Below are 14,648 nucleotides of genomic sequence, written 5' to 3'. Positions count from 1 at the left end.
TCGCTGTTTTAACCTCTCTCTCCTGCAGTCTCGCTGTTTTAACCTCTCTCTCCTGGAGTCTCGCTGTTTTAACCTCTCTCTCCTGGAGTCTCGCTGTTTTAACCTCTCTCTCCTGGAGTCTCGCTGTTTTAACCTCTCTCTCCTGGAGTCTCGCTGTTTTAACCTCTCTCTCCTGGAGTCTCGCTGTTTTAACCTCTCTCTCCTGGAGTCTCGCTGTTTTAACCTCTCTCTCCTGGAGTCTCGCTGCTTTAACCTCTCTCTCCTGGAGTCTCGCTGTTTTAACCTCTCTCTCCTGGAGTCTCGCTGTTTTAACCTCTCTCTCCTGGAGTCTCGCTGTTTTAACCTCTCTCTCCTGGAGTCTCGCTATTTTATCCTCTCTCTCCTGGAGAATTGCTGTTTTATCCTCCCTCTCCTGAAGTCTCGCTGTTTTAATCTCTCTCCCCTGAACTCTCGCAGTTTTAACATTTCTCTCCTGGAGTCTCGCTATTTTAACCTCTCTCTCCTGGAGTCTCGCTGTTTTAACCGCGCTCTCCTGGAGTCTCGCTGTTTTAACCGCGCTCTCCTGGAGTCTCGCTGTTTTAACCGCGCTCTCCTGGAGTCTCCATGTTTTAACCGCTCTCTCCCAAAGGCTCGCTGTTTTATCCTCTCTCTGCTGAAGTCTCGCTGGTTTAACCTCTCTCTCCCGGAGTCTCGCTATTTTAACCTCTCTCTCCCGAAGTGTCGCTGTTTTAACCTCTGTCTCCCGGAGTCTCGCTATTTTAACCTCTCTCTCCTGGAGTCTCACTGTTTTAATCTCTCTCTCCTGGAGTCTCGTTGGTTTAACCTCTCTCTCCTGGAGTCTCGCTGTTTTAACCTCTCTCTCCTGGAGTCTCGCTGTTTTAACCTCTCTCTCCTGGAGTCTCGCTGTTTTAACCTCTCTCTCCTGGAGTCTCGCTGTTTTAACCTCTCTCTCCTGGAGTCTCGCTGTTTTAACCTCTCTCTCCTGGAGTCTCGCTGATTTAACCTCTCTCTCCAGGAGTCTCGCTGTTTTAACCTCTCTCTCCAGGAGTCTCGCTGTTTTAACCTCTCTCTCCTGGAGTCTCGCTATTTTAACCTCTCTCTCCTGGAGAATTGCTGTTTTATCCTCCCTCTCCTGAAGTCTCGCTGTTTTAATCTCTCTCCCCTGAACTCTCGCAGTTTTAACATTTCTCTCCTGGAGTCTCGCTATTTTAACCTCTCTCTCCTGGAGTCTCGCTGTTTTAACCGCGCTCTCCTGGAGTCTCCATGTTTTAACTGCTCTCTCCCAAAGGCTCGCTGTTTTATCCTCCCTCTCCTGAAGTCTCGCTGGTTTAAACTGTCTCTCCCGGAGTCTCGCTATTTTAACCTCTCTCTCCCGAAGTGTCGCTGTTTTAACCTCTCTCTCCTGGAGTCTCGCTATTTTAACCTCTCTCTCCTGGAGAATTGCTGTTTTATCCTCCCTCTCCTGGAGTCTCACTGTTTTAATCTCTCTCCCCTGAACTCTCGCAGTTTTAACATTTCTCTCCTGAACTCTCGCTATTTTAACCTCTCTCCCCCGGAGTCTCGCTATTTTAACCTCTCTCTCCTGGAGTCTCACTGTTTTAATCTCTGTCTCCTGGAGTCTCGTTGGTTTAACCTCTCTCTCCTGCAATCTCGCTGTTTTAACCTCTCTCTCCTGGAATCTCGCTGTTTTAACCTCTCTCTCCTGGAGTCTCGCTGTTTTAACCTCTCTCTCCTGGAGTCTCGCTGTTTTAACCTCTCTCTCCTGGAGTCTCGCTGTTTTAACCTCTCTCTCCTGGAGTCTCGCTGATTTAACCTCTCTCTCCTGGAGTCTCGCTGTTTTAACCTCTCTCTCCTGGAGTCTCGCTGTTTTAACCTTTCTCTCCTGGAGTCTCGCTATTTTAACCTCTCTCTCCTGGAGAATTGCTGTTTTATCCTCCCTCTCCTGAAGTCTCGCTGTTTTAATCTCTCTCCCCTGAACTCTCGCAGTTTTAACATTTCTCTCCTGGAGTCTCGCTGTTTTAACCGCGCTCTCCTGGAGTCTCCATGTTTTAACCGCTCTCTCCCAAAGGCTCGCTGTTTTATCCTCTCTCTCCTGAAGTCTCGCTGGTTTAACCTCTCTCTCCCGGAGTCTCGCTATTTTAACCTCTCTCTCCCGAAGTCTCGCTATTTTAACCTCTCTCTCCCGAAGTCTCGCTGTTTTAACCTCTCTCTCCCGAAGTCTCGCTGTTTTAACCTCTCTCTCCCGGAGTCTCGCTATTTTAACCTCTCTCTCCTGGAGTCTCACTGTTTTAATCTCTCTCTCTTGGAGTCTTACTGTTTTAATCTCTCTCTCCTGCAGTCTCGTTGGTTTAACCTCTCTCTCCTGGAGTCTCGCTGTTTTAACCTCTCTCTCCTGGAGTCTCGCTGTTTTAACCTCTCTCTCCTGGAGTCTCGATGTTTTAACCTCTCTCTCCTGGAGTCTCGATGTTTTAACTTCTCTCTCCTGGAGTCTCGCTGTTTTACCCTCTCTCTCCTGGAGTCTCGATGTTTTATCCTCTCTCTCCTGGAGTCTCGCTGTTTTAACCTCTCTCTCCTGGAGTCTCGCTGTTTTAACCTCTCTCTCCTGGAGTCTCGCTGTTTTAACCTCTCTCTCCTGGAGTCTCGCTGTTTTACCTCTCTCTCCTGGAGTCTCGCTGTTTTAACCTCTCTCTCCTGGTGTCTCACTGTTTTATCCTCTCTCTCCTGGAGTCTCGCTGTTTTATCCTCTCTCTCCTGGAGTCTCGCTGGTTTAAGCTCTCTCTCCTGGAGTCTCACGGTTTAACCTCTCTCTCCTGGAGTCTCGCTGTTTTAACCGCTCTCTCCTGGAGTCTCGCTATTTTAACCTCTCTCTCCTGGAGAATTGCTGTTTTATCCTCCCTCTCCTGGAGTCTCGCTGTTTTAATCTCTCTCCCCTGAACTATCGCAGTTTTAACATTTCTCTCCGGGAGTCTCGCTATTTTAACCTCTCTCTCCTGAAGTCTCGCTGGTTTAACCTCTCTCTCCCGGAGTCTCGCTATTTTAACCTCTCTCCACCGAAGTGTCGCTGTTTTAACCTCTCTCTCCCGGAGTCTCGCTATTTTAACCTCTCTCTCCTGGAGTCTCACTGTTTTAATCTCTGTCTCCTGGAGTCTCGCTGTTTTATCCTCTCTCTCCTGGAGTCTCGCTGTTTTAAACTCTCTCTCCTGGAGTCTCGCTGTTTTAAACTCTCTCTCCTGGAGTCTCGCTGTTTTAACCTCTCTCTCCTGGAGTCTCGCTATTTTAACCTCTCCCTCCTGGAGAATTGCTGTTTTATCCTCCCTCTCCTGGAGTCTCGCTGTTTTAATCTCTCTCCCCTGAACTCTTGCAGTTTTAACATTTCTCTCCTGGAGTCTCGCTATTTTAACCTCTCTCTCCTGGAGTCTCGCTGCTTTTATTCTCTGAGAGATCTGCAAGAGCTTCTTTTTTAACTATTCATTCATGGGATGTGGGTGTCGCTGGCCAGGACAGCATTTATTACCCATCCCTAATTGTCGTTGAGAAGATGATGATGAGCTGCCACCTTGAACCGCTGCAGTCCATGTGTTGTGCTGTTAGGGAGAGAGTTTGAGGATTTGGAACCAAACAGCACACACTGCTTCACTTTGTGCTGACTACTTTCTTCCCTATCAGCAACATGATCACCCCATGTGTGTACTGATCATGGGTAACCAGCTACCAGACCTGGTAAGTCGATAGCGATTGTCTGATACCCAGCCTCTGCCAACTTCTGTAGGGTGCCAAGATTCAACCAAGTCTCGGAGGAGAAGCGAATGCCATGGAGCAGCAGGACAGAGAGTCTGGGAGGTTGTTCAGTGGGTGCCATCTGACGGTAAAACAGCTGCTGCCCTTCAAGTTGTACGGTGCCTTCCTTAGTTTCAATACTCGCCATGGTTTCCACCTGTTGCTGCTCTACTGCATCCTACAACAGGAACCAATGGTCAGCACAGGGTTAGATACAGAGTAAAGCCTCCTCTACGCTGACCCCATCAAACACTCCCAGGACAGGTACAGCATGGGGTTAGATACAGGGTAAAGCTCCCTCTACACTGTCCCCGTCAAACACTCCCACACAGGGTTAGATACAGAGTGATGCTCCCTCCTCACTGTCCCCATCACACACTCCCAGAACAAGTAATGTACCGGGTTAGATAAGGATAAAGCTCCCTCTACACTGTCCCCATCAAACACTCCCAGTGCAGGTACAGCACAGGGTTAGATACAGAGAAAAGCTCGCTCTACACTGTCCCCATCAAACACTCCCAGAACAGGTACAGAACAGGGTTAGATACAGAGTAAATCTCCCTCTACACCGTCCCCAACAAACACTCCCAGTGCAGGTACAGCATGAGGTTAGATACAAAGTAAAGCTCCCTCTACACTGTCCCCGTCAAACACTCCCAGGACAGGTACAGCACAGGGTTAGATACAGAGTAAAGATCCCTCTACACTGTCCCCATCAAACACTCCCAGGGCAGGTACAGCACGGGGTTAGATACAGAGTAAAGCTCCCTCTACACTGTCCCCATCAAACAGTCCCAGGGCAGGTACAGCATGGGGTTAGATACAGAGTAAAGAACCCTCTACACTGTCCCAATCAAACACTCCCAGGGCAGGTACAGCACGGGGTTAGATACAGAGTAAAGATCCCTCTACACTGTCCCCATCAAACACTCCCAGGGCAGGTACAGCATGGGGTTAGATACAGAGTAAAGAACCCTCTACACTGTCCCCATCAAACAGTCCCAGGGCAGGTACAGCACAGGGTTAGATAGAGTAAAGCTCCCTCTACACTGTCCCCGTCAAACACTCCCTGGGCAGGTACAGCACAGGGTTAGATACAGAGTAAAGCTCCCTCTACACTGTCCCCATCAAACACTCCCAGGGCAGGTACAGCATGGTGTTAGATACAGAGTAAAGCTTCCTCTACACTGTCCCCGTCAAACACTCCCAGGGCAGGTACAGCATGGGGTTAGATACAGAGTAAAGCTCCCTCTACACTGTCCCCATCAAACACTCCTCAGAATCACAGAATTGTTATAATGCAGGAGGAGGTTAGGTGGCCCATTAAGTCTACACCAGCTCTCTGAATGAGCAGTTCACCTCGTGTCATCCTCCCACCTTCTCTCCCTAACCCTGCACATTCTTCCTTTCCAGATAACGGTCTAATTCCCTTTTGAATGCTTCAATTGAACCGCCTCCACCACATCCCCAGGCAGTGCATTCCATTCCTTAACCACTCACTGAATAAAACATTTTCTCATATCAATTTTGCATTTTTTACTAATTACTTTAAATCTGTGCTCTTGTGTTCTCGATCCTTTCATGAGTGGGCCAGTTTCTCCCTATCTACTCTGTCCAAGCCTAGAAATAAAGAAAATAGGAGCAGGAGTAGGTAATTTGGCCCTGTGAGCCTGCTCCGCCATTCAATATGATCCCCTATCCCACGCTCCCCCCATACCCTTTGACACCTTTAGAGTCTAGAAATCTATTTGCTTCTTAAATATACTCAGTGACCTGGCCTCCACAGCCTCTAGTGGTAGAGAATTCTACAGGTTCACCACCCTCAGTGAAGAAGTTTCTCCTCATCTCAGTCCTAAATGGCCTGCCCCTTATCCTGAGGCTGTGACCCCTGGTTCTAGACCCCCCCAGCCAAAGGAAACATCACGCCTGCATCCAGTCTACTCAGCCCTGTCAGAATTTTATACGTTTTAATGAGAGCCCCTCTAATTCTTCTAAACTTCTGTGAATTCAGGCCTAGTCAGCCCAATCTTTCCTCATACAACAATCCTGCCATACCAGGGATCAGTCTGGTGAACCTTCACTGCACTCCCTCTATGGCAAGTGTTTCTTTTCTTAGGCAAGGAGACCAAAACTGCACACAATACTCCAGATGTGGTCTCACCAAAGCCCTGTACAGCTGCAGTAAGGCACCCTTGCTCCTGTACTTAAGTCCTCTCACAATGAAAGCCAACATACCATTTGCTTTCTAAACTGCTTGCTGTAGCTGCATGCTTGCTTTCAGTGATTGGTGTACAAGGACACCCAGGTCCCTTTGTACATCAATATTTCTCAATCTATCACCATTTAAATAATACTCTGCCATTCTGTTTTTCCTACGAAAGTGGATAAGTTCACACTTATCCACGTTATACTGCATCTGCCATGTATTTGCCCACTCACTCAACTTGTCTAAATTGCCTTGAAGCCTCTTAACATCCTCCTCACCGCTCACATTCCTGCCAACTTTTGTGTCATCAGCAAACTTGGAAATATTACATTTGGCTCCCTCATCCAAATGATTGATATATATTGTGAATAGCTGGGGCCCAAGCACTGATCCCTGCAGTACACCACTAGTCACTGCCTGCCACTCCAAAAAAAACCCATTTATTCCTAATCTGTTTCCTGTCTGCTAACCCATTCTCAATCCATGACAATATAATACCCCAATCCCATGTGCTTTAATTTTGGACACTAATCTCTTATGTGGGACTTTATCAAAAGTTTTCTGAAAATCCAAATACACCACACCCACTGATTCTCCCTTATCTATTCTGCAAGTTACATCCTCAAAAAACTCCAGTAAGCTTGTCAAACATGATTTCCCTTTCATAAATCCATGTTGACTTTGTCTCATCCTGTTGCTATTTTCTAAGTGCTCTGTTATCACATCCTTTATAATATACTCGAGCATTTTCCCTACTACTGAGGTTTGGCTAACCGGTCTGTAATTTGCTGTTTTCTCCCTCCTTTTTTAAACAGTGGGGTTACATTTGCCACCCACCAATCTGCTGGGACTGTTCCAGAATCTACAGAATTTTGGAAGATGACAACCAACGCATCCACTATTTCCATGGTCAGCTCCTTTATACCCTGGGATGTAGATTATCAGGCCCTGGGGATTTATCGGCTTTCAGTCTCATTAATTTCTCCAGCACTATTGTTTTAGTAATACTAATTTCCTTCAATTCCTCTTTCTCACTAGACCCTTGGCTCCCTAGTATTTCTGGGAAGTTATTGGTGTCTTCCTCTGTGAAGACAGAACAAAAGTAGTTGTTTAATTGCTCTGCCGTTTCCATGTTTTCTATTATAAATTCTCCTGTTTCAGACTGTAAGGGACCTACGTTTGTCTTCACTAATCTTTTCCTTTTTACATACAGGAATTTTTACAGTCTATTTTTATGTTCCTTGCAAGTTTACTCTCATACTCTTTTTTCCCCCTTTAATCAATCTCTTGGTCCTCCTTTGCTGAATTCTAAACTGCTTCCAATCCTCAGGCTTGCTTTTTCTGGCAACTTTATGTGACTCCTCTTTGGATTTAATACTACTCTTAATTTCTTTTGTTAACCTTGGTTGGACCGCTCATGATTTTTAATACTTCTATCAAATCTCCTCTCAGCCTTCTCTTCTCTAAGGAAAATAGTCATAACTTCTTCCATCTATCTTCATAAGTGAAGTTGCTCATCTCTGGAATCATTCTAGAGAATCTTTTCTGCACCCCCTCTAATGCCCTCATAACTTCCTAAAGTGTGGCACCCAGAACTGGACACAATACTCCAGCTGAGGCTGAACTAGTGACTTATACAAATTCAGCATAACCCCTTGCTCTTGTACTCTATGCTGCTATTAATAAAACTTAGGATACTGTATGCTTTATTAACCGCTTTCTCAACCTACCCTGCTACCTTCAATGATTTATGCATATATACACCCAGATCCCTCTGCTCCTGCACCTACTTTAGTATTGTACCCTTTATTTTATAATATCTCTCCATGTTCTTCCTACCAAAGTGAATCACTTCACATTTCTCCACATTGAACTTCATCTGCCACCTATCTGCCCACTGCACCAACTTGTCTATGTCCCTTTGAAGTTCCACACCACCCTCCTCACAGTTCACAAAGCTTCCAAGTTTGTATCATTCAAAAACTTTGGAATTGTTCCCTACACACCAAAATCTAGGTCATTATACATCAGGAAAAGCAAGTGTTCCAACACCAACCCCAGGGGAACTCCACTACAAACCTTCCTCCAGCCTGAAAAACATCTGATAACCACTATTCTTTATCTCCTGTCCTCCAGCCTATTACATATCCATGTTGCTACTGTCCTTTTATTCCACTTTGCTCACAAGTCTTTTGTGTGGTACTGTATCAAATGCCTTTTGGAAGTCCACGTACACCATATTAATAGCATTGCTCTCATTAACCCTCTGTTACTTCCTCAAAAAATTCCAGCAAGTTAGTCAAACATGATTTGCCCTCAGAAAATCCATGTTGACTTTCCTTAATTAACCCGCATTTGTCCATGTGACTATTAATTTTGACCCGAACTATTGTTTCTAGAAGGTTCCCCACCACCAAAGTTAAACTGACTGGCCTGTAGACTCATAGGCATTTACAGCACAGAAGGAGGCCATTCAGCCCATCGTGTCCACACCAGTCAACAAAGATCTGACTACACTTATCCCATTTTCCAGCACTTGGCCCATAGCCCTGGAGGCTCCAACAACACAAGTGAATATCTAAATATTTCTTAAATGTTACGAGAGTTTCTGACTCAACCGCCCTTTCAGGCAGTGAGTTCCAGGCTCCCACCACCCTCTGGGTGAAAAAATTTCTCCTCAGCCCCCCTCTTAACCTTCTACCTCTTACCTTAAATCAATGCCCCCTGGTTATTGACCCCTCTACTAATGGAAAAAGTGCCTTCCTATCCACTCTATCTATGCCCCTCATAATCTTATCCACCTCTATCAGGTCCCCTCTCAACCTTCGCTGCTCCAAGGAAAACAACCCCAGCCTATCCAATCTTTTCTCATAGCTCAGACCCTCCAGCCCAGGCAGCATCCTGGTAAGTTGCTGGCTTATCCTTATACCCATTTTTTTGAACAAGGGTGTAACATTTGAAATTCTCCAGTCCTCTGGCACCACCCCTGAGTCTAAGGAAGACTGAAAAATTATGGTCAGTGCCTCTGCAATTTCCACTTTCACTTCCATCAGTATCTTTGGATGCATCTGATCCAGTCCAGGCATCTTAACAGCTTTAAGTACAAATAGCCCATCCAGTACCTCGTCTTTAACAATTTCAAACCCTCAGTGTCTGAATTAGCTTCTCCTCTTCTTCCTAGGCTACAACAGATGCAAAGTATTAATTTAATATCCTCTGCCTCCATGTGTAAATTTCCTTTATGGTCCCTAATCGACCCTTCTCCTCCTTTTACCAACCTTTTACTATTTATGTCTCTATAGATGATTTTGGGATTCCCTTCACATTGGCTGCCAGTCTTTTTTCAGACTCCCTCTTTGCTTCTCTTATTTGCACAGCACAGGGTTAAGTACAGAGTAAAGCTTCCTCTACACTGTCCCCATCAAACACTTCCCCAGACAGATACAAGCTGGGGTTAGATACAGAGCAAAGATCCCTCTACACTGTCCCCATCAAACACTCCCAGCACGGGGTTAAACACAGAGTAAAACTCCTTCTACACTGTCCCCATCAAACACTCCCAGGACAGCTACAAGCTGGGGTTAGAAACAGTTTGGACAGGGACTGAAAATAATGGCTTCAGTATTTCCAACATTTAATTGTTGGAAATTTCTGCTCATCCAGTACTGGATGCAGGATAAATAATCTGATGATTTAGCAAGAGTGGAGGAATCGAGGGAGGTGGTGGTGAGGCAGAGCAATGGATGTCTTGGTGGACGTGTGAAAACTAATGCTGGATGATATTGCTAAGGGGCAGAATGTGCATAAGAAGTAGGAGGGAGACAAGGATACATCCTAGTGGAGAGCAGATGGAGCAGTGAGGGAACAGGAAGGGAAACCATTGCAAGTAATTTTCTGGCTATGATTGAATCAATAAGAATGGAACCAGCTGAATGACAGTGGAGAGGTGTTGGAGGAGGATAGTGTGGTCAATCGTGTCAAAGGTGCAGACAGGTCAGGAAGAATGAGAAGGGAAAGTTTACCTTTATCACAGTAACATAGGATGTCATTTGTGACTTTGACAAGAGTTGTTACGATGCTGTGGCAGTGGTGGGAACCTGATTGACAGGATCAAGCATGGAGTTCTGGGAAAGATGGGAACGGATTTGAAGGTGACAGCATGTTCAAGGATTTTGGAGGGGAAAGGGAGGGTGGAGATGGAACAGTTGTTTGCATGGACAGTGAGGTCAGGGTTGGTTTTTGGAGAAGAGGGGTGATGATGGCCGATTTAAAGGAGAGGGGGACAACATCTGAAGAGAAAGAACTGTCTGTAATCTCGACTAACACGGGGAGCAGGAGAAGTTAGGTGATCAACGGTTTAGTGGAAATCGGATTGAGGGAACAAGAGGTGGGTCTCATGGACAAGATGAGCTCAGAGAGGGAGAGGGAAAGTTTATCTTTGGATAAGGAGATCTCTAAGGAGAGATGGGAGATCTCAGGGCTAGGAGAAGGGGGTGACATGGCAGAAGCAGCTGATCAGATTATCTTGATTTTAGTGACAAGTCCATGGTCTCCTCACACTTACTGTGGGAGATGAAGGTGGTGGGGACGGGGGGAGGGGTTTAAGGAGATTATTTACAGTAGAGAAAAGAAACCAGCGGTTCCATTCCAGGATGATCCTGCAAAAGTGATCAGATTTAGCAGATGAGAACAGGACCCAACAGTGTTTTAATTGCTCCAGTCAGATCTGGTAGCGAATGGCTAAATAAATTGACCACCATACCCTTTCAATTCTGCATCCCTTGGACTTAAGGGAGCAGAGATGAAGGCCGATGGGATGATGTTAGAGGTAGAAACAGGCACTCTTATTGGTAGCACAAATATGAGGTTGGAAGCTTATCAGAGGGAAAGACCAGGGTGAGAAGGAATAATGGTTTTATCATGGATTAGGATGTCAAAAGTGAAGGTGAGGGGGTGGTTGAGTAAATCAGTAGCTGCAGGAATGTTGTGGCGAACAGAGGGCCAAAGGATAGATAGTTGTGATTTTGAACGGATATATGTAAGTGAATTTGGTGACAGCTTTTTCCAGGTATGGATTCAGAAAGAGGTAGGGTTGGGGCGTGGAAGAAGGATGTGGGTGGAGAGTAATACAAGTTATCAGATTTGTCCTTATCTACAACTGAAACTATGTGAGTAGCCAGACTGCGGCAAGGTCAAGGGGTGTGGCAATGAATATGGGTTGGGGAGTTTACATGGAAGGAGAGATTTACAGAGGATAAGATGGCAGTGAACTCAGAGGAAACAGAGAGCTTGATGAGTTGAGATGGAAGTTGAAATCACTAAGGATGAGAAGTCGTTTGGTTCAGAGGCTGAGGGAAGAAAATAGCAAATAAATCCTGGTGAGAAAATAATTATTGTACTTGGGAAAGTGATTTTGATTGAGATGTGAGAGAGGTGGGACAAGGTGAGATGCTTAAAGGAGGAGAAGGTGCTAAAGGAGTTGGTGGGGTCAGGCCGAGGTGTGATCTGGTGACAAGCGCCATACTGCCACTGTGCTTGTCATGATGAGGAGAGAAGTGGTAGATGTAGTCAGATAGAAAGGCTTCATTAAGGGGAAGGCATCATCACCCCTCAGCCAGGTTTCTGTTAGGGCCATGATGTTGATGCAATCATCCACAGTAAGTTCATGGACGGCAAAGCCTTTGTTCACATGTGCACAGATATCTGGAAGGAAGTGCGTGGAAGGATGGTGAGAGCTGATTCACTGGCAGCATCCACAGGATCAGAAGTGGGAGGAGTAAGTTTGACAGGGAAGTGTTTGGCAAGATTTGCCTCCAGCAGGCACACTGGGTGAGAAGGTCAATGAGAGAGCGGTTGTGGCACTTGGGGTTGCTGTTGGTGATGAGCCAGCACTGAGTGCCTCAATGAGCCTATCGGAGGATGCCAAGAGAGGCACCGAGAGAAACTGTAGCTTATCCAAGAGGGCCTCAAGCCTGGGATGGTATCGAGAGAGCAGGAAAGCTGAGGAGTACTGAAGAATTGGGGTAGGGAATTGTGGGGGGGAGGGGCAGCGTACCCGAGAGTGGAGAAGTGAAAGGAGACATGACGATGAGAGAGAGGGCCTAAAACAGGTAAAGAGAAAAGAAGTTAAAAAGGAAGAGGGAAAGAGCAAAAGTAGTGGGGTCAGATCCAGAGCGGCAGCCAAAATGAACATAGGATAAGACGCAGGGGAGAGTGCAAGTTATCTAAAAGTAATAAATCTGGATACATAAAAACATGAGAAATTAAACAGGCAATCAGAAATAGATGTTGATCATAGGAAGTAGTCCAGAGTTAAAATTGGTGGTCCTGTGGGGGAATATTAACGACTAAGGAAGGGTGCAGACAGCACGGAGTTATCAATGAGCTGTTGTCCATGTTCGAAGCCAGGAATAGCGACTGAAATCCAGACGTTGTTTAAGGGGTCAACTACCTGAGGATGAACCTAATGGAGGCATTTCCATAGGAAGGAAGATCCAGGGGATGTACAGACTCATTCGATACAAAGTTGGAGAGCAGCATGAAATCCAAAAGCAGCAGGAGCAGTTCCCTTTCTGAATATTCTGTCCAGGAACAGACTGGAGCTGAAAAACCAGTCAAACCAGGCACAGGCTCAGCAGGAAGCTGGAGTCTCTCATCCACAACAATAATGGGGGATGGGCAGCAGACGGATCCAAGACACTTTAAATAAAGAGCAGCAACTCAAACCAGGGGCAGAAGCCGGGTCTCAGGAAGTGTAGTCCAGAGCAGACACACTGTCCTGGTGTTGAGGGAGTCCAGGAATTTGAGGCCAAGTTTAAAAGATGATATAGGTTAAGATTCTTCCATTTCACATATCAAAGATCAAAAACAAAGCAGATTATAGACAGAAGGCCGAGTCTCACAAAATCTTTTAATGTAGTCCAGGCCAGAAATGTGGGCTTGATCTCCAGAGAAGTCCAGAAATTTGAAGCCACATTTAAAAGAAAATCCACATCCAGCTCTTTTCCAGATCTTTACTGGCTCACGAGGTAAAGTCGACAGGTGGGTTTGAACCAAAGGACCGAGGCTGTTTAAACTTGAAATTTGGGTGAAAATCCACTCACTGTTAGAATGAGGGGGACTTTAACAGCAGACGAGAGGATTTAAACGGGAGAAAGAGCAGTAGATTAACATCGTGATGAGTTGATTGGAAAAATCATTAGCGTAACACCTCTTTTCAAGAAAGGGATACAGAAAGCAGGAAATTATAGTAATAAAAACAGAAAATGCTCGAAAAACTCAGCAGGTCTGGGAGCATCTGTGAAGAGAAACACAGCTAACATTTCGAGTCCGTATGACTCTTCAGAACTGGAAACTATAGACCAGTTATCCTATATCTGATCTTATTGAAACATATAAGATCCTGAGGATACTTGACAGGGTGGATGCTGAGAAGACGTTTCACCTTGTGGGAGAGACTAGAACTAGGGAAGAGAGTATAAAAATTAGGGGTCTCCACCCCAGAGACCCACCCCACTGATGCAGGCTGCATCACTGAATATATTCAGGGCTGAGTTCCGCAGATTTTTGATCACCAACTGAGTTGACGGTTATGAGGGCGAAGACAGGAAAGGGGTTAAGGCCACAGTCAGATATGTCATAATCTCGAACGGTAGGACTGGCTCTAGGGGACGAATGGCACACACCTGCCCCTAATTCCTCCGTTCTTCAGCTCCCCAGGGAGCTGACAGGCCAGGAACCAGCTCGGAAATCATGATCAAACACTCCCAGGTCAGGTACAGCACAGGGTTAGATACAGAGTAAAGCTCCCTCTACACTGTCCCAATCAAACACTCCCAGGGCAGGTACAGCACAGGGTTAGATACAGAGTAAAGCTCCCTCTACACTGTCCCAATCAAACACTCCCAGGTCAGGTACAGCACAGGGTTAGATACAGAGTAAAGCTCCCTCTACACTGTCCCAATCAAACACTCCCAGGGCAGGTACAGCACAGGGTTAGATACAGAGTAAAGCTCCCTCTACACTGTCCCAATCAAACACTCCCAGGGCAGGTACAGCATGAGGTTAGATACAGAGTAAAGATCCCTCTACACTGTCCCCGTCAAACACTCCCAGTGCAGGTACAGCACGGGGTTAGATACAGAGTAAAGTTCCCTCTGCGCTGGCAACAGGTTCAGATCAAAGCTGAGCAGTGTTATTAGACATTGTAAAAAAACGTTCAGACTGCTGGAGTGACAGAAAGTGAGCAGAGAAGTTGCACAAACCTAACTCTTGGAGCAAGCGTGTGAAGTTGGACAATTTGCTGATGTCTGCTTCTGTTGATTCTGTAACTAGTTCAGGAAAAAAACAGAAAAAGAATGGAGAAACTGGCACCAGCGCCCTCTACTGCCTGGAGACACCATGACCATAGGCTGTTATCAGCAAAGAGCTAAAACAAAGAGTTTGTTCCATCCTCTTCCGGCACTGATGGAAGCTATCCTGCTCAGCATGCCTGCGCTAGCTCTTTGACAGAGCTGATCAATTTAGTACCATGCCCCAGCTTTCTCTTCATAACCCTGCAAGTTAGTGCTCTTCAACTCTATGTCCAATTGTCTTTTGGAAGTCCCTATGGAATCTGATTCTACCACATTGGGAATGGGTTCTGGATCTTAACAATCCTCTGTGT

General features: G+C 46.0%; 1 protein-coding gene across 2 annotated transcripts in view; it reads right to left on the bottom strand.

Annotated features, from left to right (window-relative positions):
• abhd14b (abhydrolase domain containing 14B) overlaps positions 1 to 14,327 on the bottom strand; it is a 76,159-nt gene extending 61,832 nt beyond the window's left edge. The window contains exons 1-2 of one of the 2 annotated variants that reach the window (XM_041192564.1): positions 14,248 to 14,327; positions 3,718 to 3,955 (exon numbers count right to left, since the gene is read on the bottom strand). In XM_041192564.1, coding sequence (XP_041048498.1) covers positions 3,718 to 3,925 — 208 coding nt within the window. In that variant the 5' untranslated portion in view covers positions 3,926 to 3,955; positions 14,248 to 14,327. Of the gene's footprint in view, positions 1 to 3,717; positions 3,956 to 12,434; positions 12,548 to 14,247 lie in introns of those variants that run through there. The other variant, XM_041192565.1, reaches the window with a different exon arrangement.
• Positions 14,328 to 14,648: the final 321 nt, after the last annotated feature.

The sequence above is a fragment of the Carcharodon carcharias genome, chromosome 7, assembly GCF_017639515.1.
Source record: "Carcharodon carcharias isolate sCarCar2 chromosome 7, sCarCar2.pri, whole genome shotgun sequence".
In the NCBI taxonomy this organism is placed as follows: domain Eukaryota; kingdom Metazoa; phylum Chordata; class Chondrichthyes; order Lamniformes; family Lamnidae; genus Carcharodon; species Carcharodon carcharias.
The sequence above is the reverse complement of the archived record's forward strand: the minus strand, read 5'-3'. Positions and strand labels throughout refer to the sequence as shown.